Below are 25,237 nucleotides of genomic sequence, written 5' to 3' on the forward strand. Positions count from 1 at the left end.
GTCATCACCATCGTTGTTGCCACCGACAAGACCGTCACTACCACCACCTTCGTGATCGGCGTCATGACCACTGCCATTGCGATAGGGGTGGTGGCAATGACAGTCATGTTGGTGGGAATGAGAATGGTCACAACAATGATGATTATGATGATGGTGATTGCAGTGATAGAGGTGGTTGTGGTGATGATCTTGACGTAAATTAAAATTTTAAAATATTTAATTTTTTATTTGGCAAATCTTATAGAGATTTTAAAATATTTAATTTTAAAATGTTTTAATTTTTGCCTTTCATTTTAATCTAATAGATGAGAGTGACCCTCTTATGCGAAAATGAGAATGATTAATTTCAATCGTTAACTTGAAATGAAAATTCAAGCTTAAGACATTCTAAATTCAAATTAAAAATTTATTTAAGCATAAAATCTTTTTAAGATTTATCAAACAAAAAATTAAATATTCTTAAGATTTAATTTACGTCAAAATTATCACTACAATCAATATCATCGCCACATAATTACTATTGAGATAATTGTTATGATCATCATCGTTCTCACCAACATGAAGATTCTTTAATTTAAGAATATTCTTTCACCACAGCAGTTTAATTAATTTGAAGAGACTCACAATTTTTTTAGTTTTAAAATTGAAAAAAAAAAAAATCTTAAACTACAAGCTAAAAACTTGTTTTAATTTTTGAAATATTGAAAACCGAAAGTACTTACTTTTTTGTTGGATTTTCCCCCCGACAAACTGTAAACTATTTAACGGTTATTGATCATGACAATATATGTTTTGAATGCATTTAATATAAGCATGCAAATATTATACGAGTGATTATAGTATCAGTAATATTAGTATAATAATAATGGATATATACTAGAGTAATTCTAAAAATTAAGGAATAATAGTACAAATGTTGTTATGTAACAAACATACAATATTTGATCAGAATTGGGCTTTTCTTATGTCCCTTATAGAAGTATTTTCCTTTGCTTGAAAAAAAATATATTTGATCAGAATTGGATGTAGCAAGCAAAGGTCCCACCTGTTTTTACCAAATTTTTAAAATTGTTTAAACAAAATATGAGGGAGACAACTGAGGGACAAAGAATGGTGGAAATGGTGGACAAGGCAGCCAGTTATTGTGGGGAGGAAGAAGGAATGACAGGGAGGGGGGGTGACTCTTACTTTACATAGCCAAGTCCCGTCCCTTGTTTGATGAATGGAAAAGAAGAAAAGTAGACCCTTTTTGGGATATACAGGACGAAAGGAAAAGAAAAAAAATACCAAGTAATAATGTGATGAAAAAAATAGGTGGAAAATAAAACAGTAGAGAAAATGGGTATATAATCTTTGATCTTTGATGAATGATGATGCAGGGGAAGCTCCACAGCCATGCATGGACAGCGACATGGAAGATGGAACACATTGCGCATTGTGCATAAAAAAATCTTGATTTTAGGATAAGATTGTAACCTCTTGATTCCACAGCTCTGCCCCGCAAATGTTTATTCTCTCTAGAGATACATGTATATACATTATGGCTAGCTAGCTCTATGTATATACAAGAATTCATGCAAATTATATTGTGCTATATTGCATTTCGGCCATTTCCCACTAAAACAGAAAAACAAGCTCGACTTACTATCTTCAAAGCCGAGATACATGAAATTAAAAATAAAAATAGCATTTAAGATAATAAGATAAAAGCTAGTTTAATTAAAAAATAATAATTAAAGATCTAAGTTAGCTATAGTATTGTTATTTGGGGTGTGCTTCTTTATATAATAAGCTTTTAGTTGTGAACGATAAGTTACACTATATTCCATAGAGATTTGCCTTCATAGGATATATATCTTGCTGAGAAATAAGAATCTTCAATATAGTCAACCTCCTTTTTCACTTTTTCAGTTGTCTTCATAATCAAGCTCTTTTTTGTCACTTCCTTGCTCATTCCGTGCTAAACAAAATATTCCACACTTTCATCATTATTTTCTCACTAGAACTATGATCAAAGATCATTATAAATATCCACATATAATTAAGTAGTTTTTCTCCATATATAATGCCGTAATAGCACTCTATAAATTGTTGCAAATCATTGAAGTTATTTTTGTGTGGCGATATTTCTAATTACTACTACAAATTACTTAGTTAAGCTTTTTGACATTCATTTAATGGCTAAAAACTCATATAATACTTCTTCTCCCATGAGTAGTGTGAGAAAACATGTAAAAATAAGAATGGAGTACGTGACTAGAAATTTAAGTATCGTTGTTTGTATACTGAATAAGTTTTCGGTTAGGGCAGCCAAATATCTATCCAATCTCACATATAGGCAAAACAATTATTATGAGATTAGGCCACCTAATCTTGTTTAGGAGACGGATTATCTAAATGATCAACCAACACACGCAGACCCAACGTCCAAGGTCCAACAAGATTTATATAAATAGGATAGAACCTTCAAGTAAAAATGATTGTTCTATTAGTTCTCTAATTTATATATCCACTCTCATTAATAATTAATGACTTGTAATTTATAGTTTATTGACTTAATCTTATTTGAGTTTTTACTGAAGAATTTTATTTAAATGTTTTATCAATCAATATGTAAAAAAATGGACTTTTTAAAATATAATGAGAGATAGAGGATGCAATAGCCCATTAGTGGATGAGATGAGTCTCTTTTTGAGGACTCAAGAATTTGACCATTTTTTACAGATTGAAATTGAAATGGCCCGGTCCATGGTGATTATAAGGTGAAAAGGTTGACATGTTTTAAAATGAATCAGTAATGAATGATTAGCATTATCATGTCCGCTTGTTAAGCATTTTTAACGAATGATCTTCTAAGCTGTTGAAAAAAAAAATGATACCGTGCTACGTTGTTAATAAAAGTAGCGTAACATTGCATCATTTTTAAAAAAAAAAGAATATATATATTAATATTTATTGTTAAAAATTTACGGGTTGATAAATAATTGTAGACATGCATGAGGACAAAGAGTCGATCATCTATGTGAGAGTCCCACTCAAAATTTTAAATACTAAACCTGTTTGGCACTATAGGCTTGTTTAGTTGTTTTCAACTTTTAATGGGTATATCTATCAAATAAAAAGCTAAGATTATAGTATAAATATTACGGTACATTATAGAAAAAAATTTGATTGACATATCACATTAGTTAATCATATTATTTTTATAATTTTTTTTGTATATTTTAATATAATTTTTTATCAAACAAAATTTATACCTGTGGGAAACAAAATTAAAGATAATATATATATATATATATTTGTTGTAGTGCATCGAACTAGCTATCTGGCATCCAAAATTACAAGTGATATCAATACGAAAACTGATGTGAGAGCCCTAAGTCACCGAAAATGCATGTCATCTCCCTCACTCGTTAATTACTAATAAGAGCAGTTGAAAGCCATTAAACACTGTTTGTTTGTTTAATCAGTGGAAGCCATTCAAACGTTTGTTTTGGCCTTCCTCATTAAAAGAGTGATGGGTCAATGGCTCTTGGTAATTAATGCTACGTTAAACCATAGAGTCAAGTGGCTATCATGTACATTAAACACTGTTTTTATTTCTTTCTAGCTATTGGGCATCCTGAAAGGAAGCAATTTACCATCTTCTAATTAACCTCGGCGGCCTTTGGAAACTCGGTTTATTAACATTAATATGTTGAACAATTTTATTAAACTACTTTCACTTAATATTTTTTTCCCATTAAAACGTTACTTACAGTATTTTACAATAAATTAAATGAGTGTTGTAATAAGAGAAAAAAAATATTATACATTAACCGTATAAAATCCATTCAATTTTAATCTATCATATGATTTTTTTTTTTAATTTTTATAAAATTATCTTAAAAATTATAAAAATAATAATTTGTGATTGAATAATATAAAATTATATTCTCATTAAACTCTTGTAATAAATGAATTGATTCGGCTCGTTGTGATGATAACCCATTTTTGCCTATTTACTTTTTTTTTTGGGAAGGCTAGCTTTACCTAATTACTTAATGGCCGGCCAATTTAAATTAACCTTGTTGTCCTTAAGTACTCCTTATATATACCTAGTAAACGAGGAATATTATTAGAACACCTGGCCAGAAACTGCACCAAATCTGTCTACAGAAACATTAATTAGGAGAAGCCTGCGATGGATAACACTACTACCACCCACTCAACAAGTTCCACCTATTCAATTACTCTCCTCCTTTTGAGGGTCTTAACCTTTATCTTCCTTGTTATGGCGCTCATTTTCATTTCTATAAACAAGCTAACATTTGATGAAATTGATGCAGAAATCAAGTTTCATGATGTCTATGCTTATCGGTAAGTATTGTTTTTACTTCGATCTAGGTTATATGACATTTTAGAAAAAAAAAATCTAAAATAAATGTTATTTTATAAAATCAATACTGTATTAAAGATTTTTTTCAATATTATTCTTAACTAAAACTTAATGGGAGTAACATATAGAAAGATAAATACGTCATTAATTAGAGAGATAAAAATAAAGTATATTAGAAAATTATATAATTTTTTAATTTAATAAATTAATTACATTTCTTAATATCCGTATCAAAACTTTAAATATTATATAATCTGAAAATGAGGAAGTAATAGTTTACATTTCTACTTTATTAACCAACCTAATTAATATTCCCCTAGATCTCATATACTATAATACCACTTTGACTTTTGTTATAAGTCCCTAATTATAAAATCATATTCATGAATTTGTTTGATCTTTTTTATAAAATTATTTTTCATTTTTAGATGTATTAATTATTATGTTTTTTACATGTTTTTACTTAATTATTTTTTCTTTAAATATTAATGAAAAATAACTAAATAAATAAAAAGATAAGGAAAAAATAATTTTAAAATAATAATACAAATAATTTACATATTTAATGTGATTAAATAAATTGACTATTTTTATTAAGCCACTGTGAATCAATTAGAAAAATCTTATAATTAAGTGACTAGAGACGAAGGGAGTAATTTCCCACCTAATTATGATTATGGATTGATTTTCAAGTACTTTACAAAGGTTGTTATTTATAGTGCTAAGTACAAATGTCAAATCCATCTTTAATTTTTTTTTTATAGTGTCTGTTTCTCACATATTTAAGAAAAAGCGATTTGATTTTTTTTAATAAAAAAGTGATTTGGTTTAAAATAATTTAATGATGATTAGTTTTTCTATTTTTTTTAAATAAGAGCTACTAATTTGGACATCTTTATTTTAACGATTTAAAGTAATTTCTATTTGTTTATAGTAATAAAAATATTTTTTTTTAAGAAAACAACTGATTTTTATGAGAAATTATTCAAAATAAATTATAATTTAAATCAGATTTTATATTATTTTCATCTTTTAATTATTTTAAAAAGTTGAAACCAATACATGAAAAATATTTTGAAATTATTTTTTATGAAAAATGATGTAACAAACGGACCATATTTTCTAGACTTGATATGTAAAAAGGATAATGCTTAATATATATTGTTATTTTCCTTTATTAACTAGATACAAATTTCCAATTTTCACAACACTTTTTTCTCCCTATCACTTTATTACATGTCCCATGACCATACCGACAGATTTGAGCCTAGCAAAGGACTGATTCTCCACAACTAAAGTTTAATTAAATTCTTACTATGAAAGGTATCCAAATTTAATATGTCTAACAGTATGTCAGTATTTCAAACGTGTCTTCAAAGAAAGATAAATGTTATGTAAAAAATGTTTTGAAATGAGAACAACGCTTTTTTATTTTTCTCTCTTATCAATGCAGATATATGCTCTCTACGATAGTCATTGGGTTTGCGTATAACCTCTTGCAAATGGGCTTTTCAATCTTCACAGTGGTCTCAGGAAAGCGTGTATTAAGCAGTAATGGTGGTTATCTATTTGATTTCTTTGGTGACAAGGTACATCATTTTATAACAAATCTTCAAAGCTTTTACAATAATGTCGTTCTGCACCACATAAAAAAAATAATGTTGTTCTGCAAACGAAATAATAATTTTTTTGGCCTAATATTAGTATTGTCATTTTAATTGACAACTTTGCATGGTTAATTTCTATGGACAGATCATAGCATACCTTCTGATTTCCGGTTCAGCTGCTGGACTTGGTTTCACCGTAGAGCTGCTGCAAGATATTCCCTCAGATTCCTTCACTCAAAAGGCAAATGTTTCGGCCAGCCTTCTTCTAGTTGGGTTTTTGTTCACTGCCATAGCATCAATTTTCACTTCCTTTGCTTTGCCAAAGAAAGATATTAATTAATGAGTTGTATAATTCATTACAACAATTTCTACAACAATACCCATTTTCTCTTTCTCATTGTTGTAAAAACTGTTGTACGAATTATATTTCTCTTAACTAATTAGCTTGATGCAGAAATAATGAACATGGATTATATTATGATAGTACTTTTTGATTCCCTTCTCTAGTTAATTTGCTTTAGTTCAATTCCTTTGGTGGTCAATCAATATTTGTCGTGGTCATCTTTGTGTACCAGTGTGTATGCACTAATTAGTTAATTACACCAAAAAAAAACTCTCTGATCACAAACTCTCTAATTAGTCAATGAGTAGTATCTTATAATAATTTGATGTTATACGGTCTTTGAAAATAATACTCATGCCTGATGCGGACACTTTATTTATGTATAAGATTAATAATATGAAATTAATTAAAATAATTACTATAATTATATAAAAATTTATTTTTAAATATTTTAAACATAAGATTAAAAGTATGCATATTGCAAACATAAAAATTGATTTTTACTTGCTATTGAAACCTGGTTTTGCTTGTGTGCTCTTATGAGCATGACATGTTGCAAATAGTCGTCTCTAGCTTTAGAAAACAAAATACGAAGAAAAATACAAAGGCTCAGCCATTTTTGTTTGATCGTTGTTATTCATTGGGATGTCTTAGGGTACTACTTGGAATTTTCTATTTTAATGATTAATATGGACTAATATTATAAGACAATTATATGAGTTAATTATCATTAATGATTTTTATTTTATGTGATCAGATTAAGTGAGTCTCTTAAACAATTAAATTATATAATATAAAATTAATTGAGCAGTTAGGAAATAATAAAAACTCTAATAAGTTAACACGTTATAAGAAATTTATGATCTCCAATAATATACTCCATCGGCACATATATTCCTATTAAAAAATAAATATATTCTAGTTGAGGGAGAATCATGAAGTCATCCGCTACACATTTAAATCCGCTTCGTTTGTTTGATCAATTATCACTGTGGATCCAAATATTCTTAAAATTCTACTCGATAATTTAACTAATATGTTTTTGGTGATTATTTATATTTTATAAGGATGCTCTAAAATTTTAATATAGTAAACTTTTATGAATATGTAACTTTGTATATCCTAGCCGGAAAAAAAAATTAAGAAAAGAATTTGAAATTCTCCATTCAAACATACGCAAATGACCACGAGAGTGCATAATAGAAACTGTTTTTCTCGTGCATGTTATCCTATATCTACCTTACAGTTATAAAAAAAGAATATCTGCCTCAGTCATTCTCAAACTATCATCCCTTTATATATTTCATATTCTTAACTACTTATCTCTTTTTCAATGTATCATCTTTTATTCCTATATCAAAATTTTATTTTTTTTTTAAATTTCAATTGTTAACCATAACATTTATTTCAAAATTTAAAGTTTTCATTATTAATTTAAAATATATTTTATGTATTAAAAGATATTTATTCAATATAAATTTTAATTATAATATAATTTATAGATTTAAAATATTCATTTATTATATATTTTAATTATATAAAAACAAGTATTTATCTTATACAATATACAAAATAAAATTTTAATTTTAAATTAAAAACGTTAACAAATATATTCTAAATACCAAAAATTGAGTTGACAAATGCCTCTGAATGAGATCCGTTGGGAAGCCTAAGAATGGACGTTTGCCAACGAATCTCCCTCCTTCCTTTTGCAAATGGCAAACGGCCAGATGGGTCTCATAACATGTGTTGTCGCAAATCCAGCGAAAAAATAAACCTAGTCTTAGAAGTTGGGATAATTATGTTTCGTTTTATTTTTCTGTTTTTTGACTTTGGTTGCACATGTAGTAGTAATTAATCAAGAAGATTAGACGCTGACAACTTGTTACGGCTTTTGATTAAAAAAAAAAGTTTATAAAAGATTTCAATACTATTATTTTTTAAAAATAATGTATTGTTGAATCTGGTGAACCTGAGTAAGTTTCACGCTCTTGACCAATTCAAAAACGTAATCGTGTCCACGACGTCGAGGGTGAAAGCTTTTTTTTTAAAAAAAAAAAAAACAGAAAAGCAATGAATTAGTTTATTCGGAAAATATTTTTTCTTTATAATTAATTATAGATGTAATAATATTTTTATGCATTTTACATTTAAATATTTATAAAAAAAGCAGTAAAAGTAACACCGTTTTTAGTTTCATTATTATCTTTACAGAAAATTTAAATAGGCCTGATTATAATAATCAACAAACTTACAACACGTAACAATTTGTAATTAGTTAATTTTTTTATAAAAAAATTGTACCGTAAATATATATACTATTTTTTTTATTAATATCGTTGTCAACCCAAAATCAAATTAAGTTGTAATCGGTAGGTGCACATCTTAAGCTACAATTGAATCCATTTAATTTGACAAGTCTATATCCAACACATAAGCTTAATACAACTCAAATGAGTCAAATTAATCAGTTTGAACACTAGTATCCTGAAATTAAGTTGCAAATTGTACAAAATTTTAAAACACCTAAAAAGGATATATAAAAAAATTAGTATAAACTACGCACCAATAATAACTAATATATTAATCACTCAACATACTCTGGCTAATAGGGTCATCCAATCCCAAGTAATATTAATAACGTCAAAGAATGTGAATTTTCGCAGAAATTAAATTATAAGCAAAGAGTTTAGTCAACCAATTGATTCGGCTAGCTATAGCTGTGATGCCATTTTCAAAGTCAGCCATATTATGCTTTATTCGAAATCACCATGCATCTACTTGGCCATTAATTATTAATATCTTGGGTAAACGAGAACTAGATAGAGTGCATGCACATTCACAAGCTCATATTATAAAAGGGGCCAAATTTGTTCGCAGGAACAAGCTTTTTGGGTACAAGGAATCCAGAAGCCTTAGATATGGTTAATACCCCGCCCTCCAGTTCCACAGTTTCAAGAACTGTCCTTCTCCTTTTGAGGGTCTTAATCTTTGTCTTCCTTCTCATTGCTCTCATTCTCATTGCCATAGTCAAGCAAACTGATGACGAAACAGGTGCCGAAATCAAGTTCAATGATATCTATGCTTATCGGTAAGCATTATACATATAGTTTATGTCTCTACTTTATTATCCATGCCTAATCAATTATTAATATTCTCATCTATATATATATATATATTACCACTTTGACTTTTACATTATTAATTAGCAACGTGAGAAGGATTTTTACCTGAAGTTAGCTAGCTGGTAAATTATGATTAAGGATTGATTTAATTATTTTCAAGTACTTTACATATATATTGTTAAGCAAATGCCAAATTGGTACCTTACATCAAGGATTTTGGGATATATACGGAGATATAAGTAAAAACGAGAAGAAGAAAAAAAGTCATTTTTATTTTTCTACCTTTCTCTCTTTATTAAGAAATGTAAAGTGAAAATAATAATATTACTGTTTTGTAAATGCAGATATATGATATCTACAATAATAATCGGGTTTGCGTATAATCTGCTGCAAATGGCTTTCTCAATGTTCACTGTGGTCTCAGGAAACCGTGTATTAAGCGGTGATGGTGGCTATCTATTTGATTTCTTCGGTGACAAGGTACACCATGCATGCACGCCATCATAACAATTTGTCTTCACGCTTCTGCAATTAATAATGTTGTCCTATAGACTAATAATAATTATTTTGACCTAGCTAATATATTGTCATTTTAATTAACAACTTTGCATTAATTGTTAATTTCTATGGACAGATCATATCATACCTTTTGATTTCCGGTTCAGCTGCTGGATTTGGTGTGACCGTAGAGCTTGGTAGAGGTGTACCCTCAAACTCCTTTATTGAGAAGGCAAATGCTTCAGCCAGCCTTCTACTAATTGGATTTTTACTCACTGCCATAGCATCAACTTTCACTTCCTTTGCTTTGCCAAAGAAAGCTAATTAACAATTAAATACCTTGATGCAGAGAAAATGAAGTGTTCGTGTGCTTATAAAAACAAAATGATATTCATATGGATTATAAATTTATAATTCTGTCTTTCCCTTATTTAGTTAATCTAGTTTTGTTCAATTCCGATCCTTTGGTATGGTCGAACAATTGTCATGGATTAATTTGTATCTTGTACGTCTACGTCTGTGTCTGTATTTTTCCTTCCTAAGATACGAAGTTCAACTGTATTGTTTTTATTTAATAGAATGGAATTTTCTTGTTTCTCTCTTTGCTTTGCTTCTATGTTCATCTACTCTCATTATTAAATTTTACTGATTATAACCAGCACATCTCACAAATAAAAAAAGATAAGAAAAGAAAGGGTTAAACATCTTTTAAAAAAATTGTGTAACTGTCGAGTTGTAGTACTCCCATTTTTAATTAAATTAAATTATGTAAAATTGTCACATTAAACTCCGATCATTAACTTTGTCAATACAACTATCAGTGATGCCTAGCCAGCATTGTATGCAGACATTTTGGATGACATGACATCTTCTTGCTAAGTGTGTGTTTTTTTTTTCGTCACAATTTTTTAAGTCCTGATTTTAGTTTTTATAAAATTTAAAAATTGTTTTAATTTCCATAAAATTAAGAAGTTCAATTTTAATCCATTAAAATATAAAGTTTGATTTTAATCATTATGGTGAAGATTCATAATTAATGATATTTTTACCACAATTAAGTTAGCATAAAAAAGAAAGTTATATCAACTCGATTCACTTTTTTATAAGTAAGAAATAACCAATTTGACTTGACACATTATATGAGTTGACTCACTTCAAATCATAAAAAATTAAAAATAAATTAGAAAAATTAATCATTGTATTTCAATTCAAGTTATAATTGAAAGTACATATGTACTTAAAGTTAATTGTGATGATATAAAGTATATTCCAGTTGGTGGAATTAAAAATTAGAACAAAATCAACACAATATAAAGGCCATAAGGTGAAAGAATCATTATTAAAAAAATAAAAGGTTAAATTTGTTTTTTCCCCTTAAATTGAGCTTATTTTTATTTTTGATCAGCCAAATTTAAATTTATGTTTTTAGTTTCCTATTTTTTTTAAAAAAATTCTTTTTAGTACCTTTGTATATATAAATAAATAAACAAAAACATCTTAGTCACCTCAAAGTTAATCTGAGAATTTTTTTTATAATTATATTTGATTAAGCTAGATTGACTATTTTGTAGCTAAAAAAGGCAAACTGGATTGAGTTGGTTTACTTTCAAAAACAACCCATGGGGTGCCAATGTAGGTAAGATAAGTTTGCTCACATTGAGAGCTCTCCTCAAAACCTTTCATGTGAGATTATCTAACACTCTTTAATACCCTTTTGGATCGAAATATAAGAAAAAAAAATTAATGTGTATTGAATTAAAAAATAAATAAATTTTAACTAGTTTTTTTTATATTTAATGATTATATATTAAAAATTGCTATCCATTTAATTGGAGTTTTATTTTTAATAAACTTCTCCTTTTTTTGTCTTATATAATTAATATAGAGGATACTTTAAAAATTTGATTAAATTTTTATTGAAGCTATCAAAATTAAATGATGTTAACTAATTTTTTTTATATAGATATTATTCAATTCGTTATATATTATAGGGAGGGAGTACTAGCTAATAAAAGTTCCAATTAGAGCTCCAACTCAAACCACGTGTACAACTAAAGAAATATGAGACCAAGTGTTGCAATTTTTTAGTTACTAAATTAATTAATATACTGGTCGACATTGATTTGTGTAGTATTTCCCAACACAAAGTATATATTATCCATAAAAACTAAAACAATATATCTAAATTGAAATGCTTTTATTTGGTAGGCATTATATTATAGAGAAAAAAAGGATTTTTTATTTGGTAGATAGTATATTATACAACAAATTATCAAGTTAATCTGATAATTTTATTTTTCTATAATATCTATTAATAAAATATAATTGTGGAGGTTTTTAACAGGTAAAAATAAATTAAGATTCATCTCCTTAATTTATTTATCACAAAATGTTCAAAAAATCATTTTATATTATTTTAATTCTATGTATAAAAAATAGTAACAATTTTTTTTATTCAGAAAAAAAGTGAATATATATTACATAAATTAATGTGGAATATATATATATATATAAAGTCTTTTTCGTCGACATATATGATATTTAACCTTTAGGTCCACCATATTTCTCACGAGTAACATTATTTTTCACAAAAAGAAATGATGATACCCTGACAGTAAAAAAAAGAAGAAAGGAATTCGAAAGGTGTGAAGAAAAGAAATAAAACTATTAAATTATAAGTAAGTGATTCGAGAATATTAATGTTACTGAAAAACAAATTGCTCAAAAAACAAATTATATTGCAATAGTTGTACCAAATGCAGCAAAAGAGATAAACATGTCCACTTATTACCAATTACTAATTAAACAATCACAGAAGGAATTTCATCTGTTGACAAAAATCTAAAAATATAGCAATCATCACTCTTCCCCGGAAAGTACAAATCTGTGGCTATCCCCTCCCTATGGAACCCAACCTTCTCCAACACCCTCTGGGAAGCCTTGTGGCGCAAATAAGTATAAGCTTGCAACCTTCTCAAGTGAGGGAAATCATGGAAGACTTGGGACAAAACAATCTTCACTGCCTTAGTGGCTATCCCATTGCCCCAACAGTTGAACCCTAAGGCATATCCCAAGTCAGCTTTGTACCTTTCATCACCCGAATAAGGAAGCACCCAAACAATCCCTATGGAACGATCATCAAGGCATATTGACCGGCGTAAGGGGTGAACACACTCATCTTTCAGGAATGTCAAAGCCTCTGACCTGGACCCACAGGTCTTTAATCGTGTGTTCTGAGTCACTCTAGCATCTCCCAACCATAACAATACATCGTCAACATCTTCACTTGCCTTGAATGGCCGGACAGAGATCCTTGACAGATCAATTGCCATGACCATGTACTTTAGCTCTCGCCCCAGCTATAAATCTTCTCCTCTCTGTATAATCATATATAGAAGATGATTGCCGATAATAAAAAATGAATGTGTGGTCCTGCATTGTTTCTCATCCTTCAACAAAGATATTTATGATTATGGACAGAGAAATTGTATTAAAAGGAAGATAAAATTGTATTTTTGATTGGGTGGCTATTTTTAAATTTTGATTTTTGTCTCTTTTAAAATTATTCACTTATTTTATCTTTTTTTTTTTAAATCCAATCACATCATCATGATTCCAAATCTATATTTAAATATTGATTGTTAAAAAAAATATTGATTTTCACATATCATATGTCATGTTTTAATTTGACAATTATTATGTGTTTTCGAGGTTGATTTTATGAACAATAAAATGAACCTTATTGTTCTCATTAACATGATATGTGTGCTAAATGTTTTTTTACTTTATTTATAAATATTTTATTTTAAACTTGCAAAAAACCTGGGCTAAATAGAGCAACTTTGTGAACCAATTATTTAGGTTACGATGACCTTGTGAACCCCTAGGATGAAGTATTGACAGGAAGATATGTATTATCACGGGTAAAACTATAATGAGAATTTTAGTTTATTTTCTTTTATTATCATTTTCTTTTTTTTAGACTGGAAGACGCTTATCTTATTTCATTAATAAGCAGAACATCTATACGAGAAACATAAAAAAAGTGCAGACTAGCATAGACCCTAAACGCCCGTGCAAGAGCAAGAGCGACTCGACTTGCTTAATTGTTTACGAGCAAAACTCACATTTCTTATTAATACATGGGGGAATGATCAAATGAATAAATGACATTAGTGTAATTTTAAAAAAGTTGCATCAAATTCAAACTGTTAATACAAAATGATCCTGTAATTTATAGTAAATTAATATATATATAAATATATATTACAAAATGATCCTATATCTACCTTAGTACCTTACAGTTATAAAAAAAGAACGTCTGCCTCCTCAGTCATTTTCAAACTATCATCCCTTTGTTTTTATCTATATATTTTATATTTTTAACTATTTATCTCTTTCAATGTATCATCTTTTATTCCTATATCAAAATTTTAATTTTTTTTTTAAATTTCAATTGTTAACCATAACATTTATTTCAAAATTTAAAGTTTTCATTATTAATTTAAAATATATTTTATGTATTAAAAGATATTTATTAAGTATAAATTTTAATTATAATATAATTTATAGATTTAAAATATTAATTTATTATATATTTTAATCATATAAAAATAATTATTAATCTTATAGAATATACAAAATAAAGTTTTAATTTTAAATTAAAAAGTTACCAAATATAGTCTAAATACCAAAAATTGAGTCGACAAATGACTCTTCATGCATGCATGAGATGCGTTGGGAAGCCTATATGAATGGGCCAACGAATCTCCCTCCTTCCTCTTGCTAATGGCAAACGGCCAAATGGATTTCAATAGTATTATTTTAAAAAAATAATGTATTGTTGAATCTGATGAACCTGAGTAAGTTTCACGCTCTTGACCAATTCAAAAACGTAATCGTGTCCACGACGTCGAGGATGAAGGCTTTTTTTATAAAAAAAAAAACAGAAAAGCAATGAAGTAGTTTATTCGGAAAATATTTTTTCTTTATAATTAATTATAGATGTAATCATATCTTTATGCATTTTACATTTAAACATTTATAAAAAAAAGCAGTAAAAGTAACACCGTTTTTAGTTTCATTATTATCTTTACAGAAAATTTAAATAGGCCTGATTATAATAATCAACCAACTTACACCACATAACAATTTGCAATTAGTTAATTTTTTTATAAGAAAATTGTACCGTAAATATATATACTATTTTTTAAATTAATATAATTGTCAACCCAAAATCAAATTAAGTTGTAATCGGTAGGTGCACATCTTAAGCTACAATTGAATCCATTTAATTTGACAAGTCTATATCCAACACATAAGCTTAATACAACTCAAATGAGTCAAATTAATCAGTTTGAACACTAGTATCCTGAAATTAAGTTGCAAATTGTACAAAATTTTAAAACACCTAAAAAGGATATATAAAAAAATTAGTATAAACTACGCACCAATAATAACTAATATATTAATCACTCAACATACTCTGGCTAATAGGGTCATCCAATGCCAAGTAATATTAATAACGTCAAAGAATGTGAATTTTCGCAGAAATTAAATTATAAGCAAAGAGTTTAGTCAACCAATTGATTCGGCTAGCTATAGCTGTGATGCCATTTTCAAAGTCAGCCATATTATGCTTTATTCGAAATCACCATGCATCTACTTGGCCATTAATTATTAATATCTTGGGTGAACGAGAACTAGATAGAGTACTAGTGCATGCACCTTCACAAGCTCATATTATAAAAGGGGCCAAATTTGTTCGCAGGAACAAGCTTTTTGGGTACTAGGAATCCAGAAGCCTTAGATATGGTTAATACCCCGCCCTCCAGTTCCACAGTTTCAAGAACTGTCCTTCTCCTTTTGAGGGTCTTAATCTTTGTCTTCCTTCTCATTGCTCTCATTCTCATTGCCATAGTCAAGCAAACTGATGATCAAACAGGTGCCGAAATCAAGTTCAATGATATCTATGCTTATCGGTAAGCATTATACATATAGTTTATGTCTCTACTTTATTATCCAACCTAATTAATCATTAATATTCTCATCTATATATATATATATATCACCACTTTGACTTTTACATTATTAGCAACGTGAGAAGGATTTTTACCTGAAGTTAGCTAGCTGGTAAATTATGATTAAGGATTGATTTAATTATTTTCAAGTACTTTACATGTTGTTAAGCAAATGCCAAATTGGTACTTTACATCAAGGATTTTGGGATATATACAGATATATAAGTAAAAACGAGAAGAAAAAAAAAGTTACTTTTATTTTTCTACCTTTCTCTCTTTATTAAGAAATGTAAAGTGAAAATAATAATATTACTGTTTTGTAAATGCAGATATATGATATCTACAATAATAATCGGGTTTGCGTATAATCTGCTGCAAATGGCTTTCTCAATGTTCACTGTGGTCTCAGGAAACCGTGTATTAAGCGGTGATGGTGGCTATCTATTTGATTTCTTCGGTGACAAGGTACACCATGCATGCACGTCATCATAACAATTTGTCTTCACGCTTCTGCAATTAATAATGTTGTCCTATAGACTAATAATAATTATTTTGACCTAGCTAATATATTGTCATTTTAATTAACAACTTTGCATTAATTGTTAATTTCTATGGACAGATCATATCATACCTTTTGATTTCCGGTTCAGCTGCTGGATTTGGTGTGACCGTAGAGCTTGGTAGAGGTGTACCCTCAAACTCCTTTATTGAGAAGGCAAATGCTTCAGCCAGCCTTCTACTAATTGGATTTTTACTCACTGCCATAGCATCAACTTTCACTTCCTTTGCTTTGCCAAAGAAAGCTAATTAACAATTAAATACCTTGATGCAGAGAAAATGAAGTGTTCATGTGCTTATAAAAACAAAATGATATTCATATGGATTATAAATTTATAATTTTGTCTTTCCCTTTTCTAGTTAATCTAGTTTTGTTCAATTCCGATCCTTTGGTATGGTCGAACAATTGTGACTCAATTGTCAAGGATTAATTTGTATTTTGTACGTCTACCTCTGTGTCTGTATTTTTCCTTCCTATGATACGAAGCGCAACTGTATTGTTTTTACTTAATAGAATGGAATTTTCTTGATTCTCTCTTTGCTTTGCTTCTATGTTCGTCTACTCTCATTATTAAATTCTACTGATTATAATCCGCACATCTCACAAATAAAAAAAGATAAGAAAAGAAATAGTTAAACATCTTTTTAAAAAATTGTGTAACTGTTGAGTTTGAGTCCCATTTTTAATTAAATTAAATTACGTAAAATTGTCACAATAAACCCCGATCATTAACTTCGTCAATACAACTATCAGTGATGCCTACCCGGCATTATATGCGGACATTTTGTCATATTTAATGATTATATATTAAAAATGATGTTCGTTTAATTGGAGTTTATTTTTAATAAATTTCTCCTTTTTTTGTCATATATAATTAATGTAGAGGATACTTTAGAAATTTGATTAAATTTTTATTGAGACTATAAAAATTAAACGACGTTAACTAATTTTTTTTATAAATGCTATTCAATTTGTTTTATATTTTAGGAAGGGAGTACTAGCTAATAAAAGTTCCAACAATTAGAGCTCCAACTCAAACAAAGTTTCTAAAACTGTACAACTAAAGAAATATGAAGACCAAGTGTTGCAAATTTTTTAGTTACTAAGTCAATTAATTAATATACTAGTCGACATTGATTTGTGTAGTATTTCCCAACACAAAGTATATTATCCATAAAAACTAAAACAATATATCTAAATTCAAATGATAAAATTATACTTTTATTTGGTAGACATTATATTATAGAGAAAAAGGGAATTTTTATTTGGTAGATAGTATATTATACAATAAATTATCAAGTTAATCTGATAATTTTATTTTTCTATAATATCTATTAATAAAATATAAGGGTGGAGGTTTTTAACAGGTAAAAATAAATTAAGATTCATCTCCTTAATTTATTTATCACAAAATGTTTAAACTTTGTTTCATTTTAATATACTTTATTCTTTTAATTCTCAAAAATCATTTTATACTATTTTAATTCTATGTATAAAAAATAGTAACAATTTTTTTTATTCAGAAAAAAAGTGAATATATATTACATAAATTAATGTGGAATATATATATATAAATTAATTACTCAACACGCTCGGCAAATAATTAAGGTCAACTCAACCAATGTGAACTAATAATATACCCTGACAGTAAAAAAAAGAAAGGAAAGGTGTGAAGAAAAGAAATAAAACTATTAAATTATAAGTAAGTGATTCGAGAATATTAATGTTACTGAAAACAAATTGCTCAAAAAACAAATTAAATTGCAATAGTTGTACCAAATGCAGCAAAAGAGATAACCATGTCCACTTATTACCAATTACTAATTAAGCAATCAAAGAAGGAATTTCATCTGTTGACAAAAATCTAAAAATATAGAAATCATCACTCTTCCCCTTAAAGTACAAATCTCTGATTATCCCCTCCCTATGGAACCCAACCTTCTCCAACACCCTCTGGGAAGCCTTGTTGTCCAAATAAGTATAAGCTTGCAACCTTCTCAAGTGAGGGAAATCGTGGAAGACTTGGGACAAAACAATCTTCAGTGCCTTAGTGGCTATCCCATTGCCCCAATAGTTGACCCCTAAGGCATATCCCAAGTCAGCTTTGTACCTTTCATCACCCGAATGAGGAAACACCCAAACAATCCCTATGGAACGATCATCAAGGCATATTGACCGGCGTAAGGGGTAAACACACTCATCTTTCAGGAATGTCAAAGCTTCTGACCTGGACCCACATGTCTCTAATCGTGTGTACTGAGTCACCCTTGCATCTCCCAACCATAACAATACATCGTCAGCATCTTCACTTGCTTTGAATGGCCGGACAGAGATCCTTGATAGATCAATTGCCATGACCATGTACTTTAGCTCGCGCCCCAGCTATAAATGTTCTCCTCTGTGTATGATCATATATAGAAGATGATTGCTGATAAAAATATATATATATAGAAAATGATTATGAATGGGTGGTCCAGAATTGTTTCTCATTCTTCAAAAAAAAGATATTTATGATTATGGGAAGAGAAATTGTATTAAGAGGAATCTCTCTAGATGTCTTTAATTTTTTATTTTGATCTTTTTTTAAATTATTTATCTATTTTGTTCTTCTTTTTTATCTAATTATATAATTTTAGTCTCAAAATTTAGATTTAAACGTTATTAATTATTAAAAAAAATATTAACTATCACGTGTTAGATTAAAAAATTATCAGCATCTTCATAAGCACTAAGTCACTATAAATTGGAAATGGTAGACGAGAAAAGCTTATAAATCCAATTATAAATAGACTGATTTTCAGAAATATTAGTATATATTTATATGCATACAATGATGCAAACAAACAGGAACCGTTTGGCAGCTTAATGCTTCAAGATCTATTATTTGTTACTTCTTCCAATTTATCTGTAACTTGTACTCCCCTGCCCCTTTTAAGAATACTTATTTACTTATTATTTTATTTGCAGTAATTTCAGCTCCTTCTGATGTCAAAAAACATGAGCAGAAAGATGATAACCTTCCAGTTGACATCAAATTGCCTGTTAAGCATGTATTATCCAGAGAGCTTCAGGTTTCAAAATTATTAAGCCACCATGAGCTATTTTGTTTTCTCATCTTGTGGTTCATTTTCATTTGTTTTATTGTTTCTTGCAGCTGTATTTTGACAAAGTGGCCGAGCTTACTTTGAGTGAGTCTGAATCAGTTCTCTTTAAAGAGGCATTAGTAAGTTTGGCTACTGATTCAGGACTTCATCCACTAGTTCCTTATTTCACATGCTTTATAGCTGATGAGGTAATAATATTTGTCTATTTATGATAATGGTTGATAAAAATGGAAAATTCTCCTTATTGTAGCTCATTACAAATGCACGCTTCTCCATTCTTGTCAGGTTTCCTGTGGTTTGAATAATTATCCTCTTCTATTTGCCTTGATGCGAGTTGTTAGTAGCCTTCTGCAAAACCCTCACATCCATATTGAACCATATGTAAGTTTGCCTCTTGTTGATTTAGGGTTTAGAGTTGACATAGTACGATCTTTGTATAATCAACATAGTATTATTAATATTTACATAAATGTTGGTTGTTTTATCATTTTCTATTTGGAATTCTGTTGTTCATTGAATTATGAAAGCATCCTGAGATATTTAAGTTGACTTGTCTATAAAGATGGCCCTAACAACCCATGACCTGTTTGCCCCATAAATTTGAAGGCAAATAAAAAAAATGTACTTACTGCTATACTTTCTTGTCTCTTGCCGTGTAGGCTGCCCCATCAGCTTGGGTTCTGTTTTCTGGTATGGTTTTTTTCTTGCAAGATAGCAATGGGGCAGATTCAGAAAGTCATGTCCATTTGTTAGTACTTAATGGCTTTTATTATCTAATAAAGTGGTTTCCATGTTTATATTTTAATTTGTAAATATCAATATCCTAGTTTAATAATTTGTAGGGTTGTGAAATGAAGTAGAATGAATAACTAGAAAAGTCTTTCCATATATGTGGGGTTAGCTGCATGGATCAAATGACACCACAGTGTTTTGTCATAAAATGTGTTTTTCGAAAGGCCATTTAGATCTTAGTATGTTACTTGGTTCACATGAATGAGTTAATGTGAAACCATCTCTTTACCTCTTTTTCTTTCTGTTTTTGCATGCTTCAGCTACACCAGTTGATGCCATCTGTTGTGACCTGCCTTGTTGCTAAAAGGTTGGGCAGTAGGTTGGCAGACAACCACTGGGAACTTAGAGACTTTACGGCTAATCTGGTTGCCTCAATATGCAAAAGGTGAGATATCCTCTATCTATTCTGTTATATGTTTTGCATTAATGGAAACAAGCAATTTTCACTCAATACATTTATTGGTATGGTATCCTATTTATTTGTTGGTTGTTGCAATTTGTTCTATGTGTCTTTTGATTTTGTAGTAGCAAAGCCAAACAATACTAAATTTATTGTGTATTTCCTTTCAAATTCACCTTTGTTTTTGGAGATCCAGTTCAAAGGCACACTTAAATGGTTTTATTTGGTGAATTTGTATGATTAAAGCTTATGCTTTTTGTTGAGTTATCAAGCATTTTCCTGGCTTAGTCGTTGGCCTTTGAAGATGTAAAATTTGGTACAAACAGTTGAATCATTGAGTTGTAAGCTGGAAAATCCAGTTTTGCTTTATGATTTTAGGTATCTTGTTTGCCTAGTTTCAAAGTATTGTGTGGCTTATTTGTTGGGCTCTTATTGATTCTATTGCAATTTTTCTTGCTTTAAATGCTTGTTTCATGCAGGTTTGGACATGTTTACAGTAATCTCCAGTCTCGGTTGACAAAAACATTGCTGAATGCATTCTTGGATCCCAAGAAGGCATTGACGCAACACTATGGTGCAATTCAGGGGTTAGGAGCACTGGGTCCCAACGTGGTATGTGCCTGTCTATGTTGTTGGCAATTATGGAATTAGTCAAAGGCCAAAATTGGAAAAAATATTGTGAAAGAGAAAAATCAATGTACCAGCACATTTGTATTTATTCTATGTTGGAATATAACCCTGCAATGTGTATAGTAGAATTTGGTCTTGCATGGCATCAGAAAGAGCAGATTAAAATTTTTTTCATACAAAAAATTGTTGGAGGTGAATTGAAGGAAGAGGCTGCTCTTGGGTCAGAGGAAAGACAGGAAAAGAAGTTAACTTTGTATTCAGCTGACTTAACAGATTTGATCCTTTAAGCTCAACCTATTTCTTAATCCTTTTTATCACTAATTGAAATTGATTGATTTAATCCTTAAGGTTTTGATGTCAACATATGATATACTTATGTTGGTTAAGATGATAACTTCAGAATGCAATGACTATATATGTTTTTCATCATCTTATCATTAGGTTCCTATGCTTAATGTGGGAAGAACATGCTATTTCATTATTTTTTCAATATTGTGAACTTGTGAAGCATCTTGAGAGTTGACACCTTTGTTAAAGTCTTGGTTTGGGGAAAAATAAAGGTGCTTCTTGCTTGATGTTTATTCATATATAATTATAGAGCGGGCAAGTAACATAGTTTATATATATCATAATCTTGAGGACAAAATTTAATTGAAGTGAGATTTGGAACTTTGGGGTTTAAACGACTAATTTTTAAAAAAGCCTTGCATGGTATATGATGTATTTCTTAGTTTCACTCAAGTTATATTTGATGCTTACATATGAGGCTGTGATATGTTTTTAATGTTTATTGTTGCACTGTAAGTAGGTTCGCCTTCTTTTGCTGCCGAACCTTGAAACATATATGCGACTTCTTGAACCAGAGATGCTTCTTGAGATGCAGAAAAATGAAATGAAAAGGCATGAAGCTTGGCGGGTTTATGGAGCCTTGCTGGTAAGATATGCTGTCACATATAGACACTTGTTAGTAAAAAATAGGTGATTTTACAACTGAAGAATGTCAGTCTCAGTTAGTATAATATGGTTGTTCTGATAATAGTATGTAACGTATCATTCAGCGTGCTGCAGGTCAGTGTATATATGATCGACTAAAGATTTTCCCAACTTTTCCATCTCCTCCCCTTCATGCTGTCTGGAAGACCAATGCAAAAGTTCTTACTTCAACTCGTGAGTATTTTCCTCGTTACCCAAGAAAATATTGGTCATTAGTTTAGGAAATCTCAGTATCATTTTTTTAACCTGCTCATAGGAGGGAAGACACTTTTTCTTATTTCCTCATTGTCTCTTTGGATTGTTTACCATATTTCCTTATCTTTTCCTAATTCATTCCCCTAATTAGATGGGATTATAATTATAAATAGGATTAATAATATGGTCTAGTGCTCTAGGTTTTATGAACATAACCAACACGTCAATACATTGTAATACATCAAACTTTATAATTTATATTAATTAGAGTTTCATTCTCTTTTATATCAATTCCTGCCTCTATACCTAAAATCCGGTAATCTTAATAGCTTTTTAGAATATTCATCTGTGAATTTTTGTTTGAGTTGTGAAAGGTCTACCTCTTGTATCTTGTAATAAAATACACTTAGAAGTATATGTCTATCGAATATCAGTAATTTCTTGTTCACTTTAGTCTAACATTTCTAAGTAATTGAATAATGATACATTTTTATGTTTATAAAAAGAAATTATGAAATCTTTTCATTAAAAGTAACTGACCATTTGACCAGGAATATGCTAATGAACTAGTAAACAAGCTGGTAATCATGCTTCTATACTATACTAGGATATCATCTAAATATTCATGTACAGAAGTAATGCTTTCAGGTCACTTCTGTTTATAATTCAGATAATATTGCAGCAGTTACAAGTTCTGTTACTTGGTTCTTATTTTCTTAAGAAGTTCTTGATAACTGATGTACTAGGAGGCGCTAACTTTCCAATGGTTTTATCTTATAGATCAGTGTTGTGATTATTTAATAAAGTTTGCAGTTGGTCCAATTGAGACTTTCGCATGTCTGTTCTGTGGTTTTGTCAAACCAAAGTATCAATTATCAGCTTTGTACTTCTCCATGATTTGTTTGTACATGATTGATTATTAAGATAAACGCAAGGCAAGCCCTGAGCAATTGGAACAGCAGCCACCTTTGAAAAAAGCTGCTACGGATGGTGAGATTGGTGTGGACCTAATGAATCACGAGCAAGAGGAGGCAGGGACTCAAGCTTCTTCAGCCGATTCAATAATTGGCTCATCATCATCTAACACACAGATGAAAAATGAGACTACTTTAGATAGAGAAGTTAGAAGTAACAGGGGTGATACTCAGGCATTGAAGACATCTGCTGCTCTCACCCAGGTTTGGAAGGACGAGCTTAACTCAGGACGTACCCTGGTATCACTGTTTGAGTTGTTTGGTGAAGGAATTCTCTCCTTCATTCAGGCTCCTGAGATGTATATGTTCTTGTAACTTAGGGAGTATCATAGTAATTTGATGGATAGAACTTGGATAACCCATAGACCATTATTTCGAAAACAAACTAAAATTCCTCCATGGTATGCCAAGTTCATATTGATGTTTTTGATGTTGGTGGTGGGATGTTGCTTATCGGGTTGAGTGACGGGAAATGTTATGTTTGCGTAGCATGTTAAAATCCTTATTGCAGCCTATTCAGAAAGTCAAATAATAACCAAAGTACTAATAGGAAAATAATATTTGTACACCAAATGAGTGCATACACTTCAAGAAAGAAAAGAGAATGGAAGAGAAGAGATAACAGACTAGTGTAAAAAATAGGGTGTGAAAAAAATTCAAGATTAGTATTGATATGGCTTTTGGATTTAGACAGTGATAATTTCATCATTCTCAGGTGTAATTTTTCCTTTATGGATGTGTAAAAAGTCATTAAGATCAGTTCACGACCATGAGGAATTTATTACAAAAAAACCAGTGTAAGTCGTTATACTGGAAACAGTAATATAAAACAGGACATTAAAAATATTACAATACTAGAACTTTGTGAATTACAGGCTTGAGTAAATTAGTACTTAAGAAGCCACTTTTGGGAACTCCCTTTCAACAGCTTTTTTGAGGATGCTGTCTTCTTCCAAGACCATCTGAACCGGCAAGAAGCCCAATCCATTTGCCATGGCAAGCATCATCTGCTTCGTTTCCTTCTTGAATTCGTCGAGATCAATGGTGCCATTCAAGTTGTGATCGAATTGTACGAACAAGGATTCATAAACACGAGCAAGCTCATCTGGGTCTGGCTCCACATCAATACCAAAGTGCGTTTCCAACACCCTCAAGCTTTGGAGCTCCTTCAACATCTCCGCATACGAGAGAAGGCCATCATTGTCTGTGTCAAGGTAGGCGAACCGGTTAAGAACTGAGGCACTGAATGCTTCTTCATCCTGAAGGAAGTTGACAATGGTGGCACCATCCAAAATTTCTACACTCATCTTTCTCTTCTACTCGAGGCCAAATGAAAGATAGTTTTTATGGATTAGGAGAGGAGAGGGTTGTGTGTTTGCAAATGCTAGTGCTTTGACGAAGGTTTGATTCCTCCTAGTAATTTATAGTACAGGTAGTTGGTTCCAAGAGCATAGATTCCTTATAAACCAAAGATGAAATGGTATCGAAAGTTTCTCCTGTTTTGTGTCCCACGTTTATTTAGTGTGCTACTTTGTTTGTTCTTTAGTTAAAGGACTAAATTGGAAGTTTCCTTCCAACCCTTGGTCGTGATTGTTGGAATTTTCCCGTCTGCATTCTAG

The 25,237-nt window shown here is 29.9% G+C and overlaps 7 protein-coding genes across 7 annotated transcripts; 4 read left to right on the top strand and 3 right to left on the bottom strand.

Annotated features, from left to right (window-relative positions):
- The first annotated feature begins 4,005 nt into the window (after window positions 1–4,005).
- On the top strand, window positions 4,006–6,677 carry LOC114395268 (CASP-like protein 4D1). Its single transcript, XM_028357001.1, has 3 exons — window positions 4,006–4,359; window positions 5,832–5,967; window positions 6,131–6,677. The coding sequence occupies exons 1-3, from the start codon at window positions 4,184–4,186 to the stop codon at window positions 6,323–6,325; spliced, it is 507 nt and encodes a 168-aa protein (XP_028212802.1). The 5' UTR covers window positions 4,006–4,183; the 3' UTR covers window positions 6,326–6,677.
- Window positions 6,678–9,206: 2,529 nt separating this feature from the next.
- On the top strand, window positions 9,207–10,552 carry LOC114395271 (CASP-like protein 4D1). Its single transcript, XM_028357004.1, has 3 exons — window positions 9,207–9,419; window positions 9,798–9,933; window positions 10,088–10,552. Exons 1-3 carry the CDS (start codon window positions 9,250–9,252, stop codon window positions 10,277–10,279), a joined length of 498 nt encoding a protein of 165 aa, XP_028212805.1. The 5' UTR covers window positions 9,207–9,249; the 3' UTR covers window positions 10,280–10,552.
- Window positions 10,553–12,668: 2,116 nt separating this feature from the next.
- Window positions 12,669–13,400, bottom strand: LOC114395266 (putative ribosomal-protein-alanine acetyltransferase). Its single transcript, XM_028356999.1, has one exon. The coding sequence runs from the start codon at window positions 13,287–13,289 to the stop codon at window positions 12,753–12,755; it is 537 nt and encodes a 178-aa protein (XP_028212800.1). The 5' UTR covers window positions 13,290–13,400; the 3' UTR covers window positions 12,669–12,752.
- A 2,308-nt stretch (window positions 13,401–15,708) lies between these two features.
- LOC114395272 (CASP-like protein 4D1) lies at window positions 15,709–17,066 on the top strand. Its single transcript, XM_028357005.1, has 3 exons — window positions 15,709–15,932; window positions 16,301–16,436; window positions 16,591–17,066. The coding sequence occupies exons 1-3, from the start codon at window positions 15,763–15,765 to the stop codon at window positions 16,780–16,782; spliced, it is 498 nt and encodes a 165-aa protein (XP_028212806.1). The 5' UTR covers window positions 15,709–15,762; the 3' UTR covers window positions 16,783–17,066.
- A 1,204-nt stretch (window positions 17,067–18,270) lies between these two features.
- On the bottom strand, window positions 18,271–18,958 carry LOC114395267 (putative ribosomal-protein-alanine acetyltransferase). The gene has a single exon (XM_028357000.1). The coding sequence runs from the start codon at window positions 18,889–18,891 to the stop codon at window positions 18,355–18,357; it is 537 nt and encodes a 178-aa protein (XP_028212801.1). The 5' UTR covers window positions 18,892–18,958; the 3' UTR covers window positions 18,271–18,354.
- A 406-nt stretch (window positions 18,959–19,364) lies between these two features.
- LOC114395265 (transcription initiation factor TFIID subunit 6-like) lies at window positions 19,365–24,121 on the top strand. Its single transcript, XM_028356998.1, has 8 exons — window positions 19,365–19,580; window positions 19,685–19,822; window positions 19,920–20,015; window positions 20,687–20,811; window positions 21,306–21,438; window positions 22,265–22,390; window positions 22,515–22,623; window positions 23,569–24,121. Exons 3-8 carry the CDS (start codon window positions 19,962–19,964, stop codon window positions 23,931–23,933), a joined length of 912 nt encoding a protein of 303 aa, XP_028212799.1. The 5' UTR covers window positions 19,365–19,580; window positions 19,685–19,822; window positions 19,920–19,961; the 3' UTR covers window positions 23,934–24,121.
- Window positions 24,122–24,303: 182 nt separating this feature from the next.
- On the bottom strand, window positions 24,304–25,112 carry LOC114395273. Its single transcript, XM_028357007.1, has one exon. The coding sequence runs from the start codon at window positions 24,923–24,925 to the stop codon at window positions 24,512–24,514; it is 414 nt and encodes a 137-aa protein (XP_028212808.1). The 5' UTR covers window positions 24,926–25,112; the 3' UTR covers window positions 24,304–24,511.
- Window positions 25,113–25,237: the final 125 nt, after the last annotated feature.

Source organism: Glycine soja, chromosome 18 (genome assembly GCF_004193775.1).
Source record: "Glycine soja cultivar W05 chromosome 18, ASM419377v2, whole genome shotgun sequence".
Lineage (NCBI taxonomy): Eukaryota > Viridiplantae > Streptophyta > Magnoliopsida > Fabales > Fabaceae > Glycine > Glycine soja.

What these genes read in the sequence shown, in the direction of transcription:
- LOC114395268 (XM_028357001.1), top strand. Translation starts at nt 4,184, where the DNA reads ATGGATAACACTACTACCACCCACTCAACAAGTTCCACCTATTCAATT. An exon ending in CATGATGTCTATGCTTATCG is followed by an intron (nt 4,360 to 5,831) that starts GTAAGTATTGTT and finishes TTATCAATGCAG; the next exon opens with ATATATGCTCTCTACGATAG. An exon ending in TTGATTTCTTTGGTGACAAG is followed by an intron (nt 5,968 to 6,130) that starts GTACATCATTTT and finishes TTCTATGGACAG; the next exon opens with ATCATAGCATACCTTCTGAT.
- LOC114395271 (XM_028357004.1), top strand. Translation starts at nt 9,250, where the DNA reads ATGGTTAATACCCCGCCCTCCAGTTCCACAGTTTCAAGAACTGTCCTT. An exon ending in AATGATATCTATGCTTATCG is followed by an intron (nt 9,420 to 9,797) that starts GTAAGCATTATA and finishes TTGTAAATGCAG; the next exon opens with ATATATGATATCTACAATAA. An exon ending in TTGATTTCTTCGGTGACAAG is followed by an intron (nt 9,934 to 10,087) that starts GTACACCATGCA and finishes TTCTATGGACAG; the next exon opens with ATCATATCATACCTTTTGAT.
- LOC114395266 (XM_028356999.1), bottom strand. Translation starts at nt 13,289, where the DNA reads ATGGTCATGGCAATTGATCTGTCAAGGATCTCTGTCCGGCCATTCAAG.
- LOC114395272 (XM_028357005.1), top strand. Translation starts at nt 15,763, where the DNA reads ATGGTTAATACCCCGCCCTCCAGTTCCACAGTTTCAAGAACTGTCCTT. An exon ending in AATGATATCTATGCTTATCG is followed by an intron (nt 15,933 to 16,300) that starts GTAAGCATTATA and finishes TTGTAAATGCAG; the next exon opens with ATATATGATATCTACAATAA. An exon ending in TTGATTTCTTCGGTGACAAG is followed by an intron (nt 16,437 to 16,590) that starts GTACACCATGCA and finishes TTCTATGGACAG; the next exon opens with ATCATATCATACCTTTTGAT.
- LOC114395267 (XM_028357000.1), bottom strand. Translation starts at nt 18,891, where the DNA reads ATGGTCATGGCAATTGATCTATCAAGGATCTCTGTCCGGCCATTCAAA.
- LOC114395265 (XM_028356998.1), top strand. Translation starts at nt 19,962, where the DNA reads ATGCGAGTTGTTAGTAGCCTTCTGCAAAACCCTCACATCCATATTGAA. An exon ending in GAGCACTGGGTCCCAACGTG is followed by an intron (nt 21,439 to 22,264) that starts GTATGTGCCTGT and finishes CACTGTAAGTAG; the next exon opens with GTTCGCCTTCTTTTGCTGCC. An exon ending in AAAAGTTCTTACTTCAACTC is followed by an intron (nt 22,624 to 23,568) that starts GTGAGTATTTTC and finishes TTGATTATTAAG; the next exon opens with ATAAACGCAAGGCAAGCCCT.
- LOC114395273 (XM_028357007.1), bottom strand. Translation starts at nt 24,925, where the DNA reads ATGAGTGTAGAAATTTTGGATGGTGCCACCATTGTCAACTTCCTTCAG.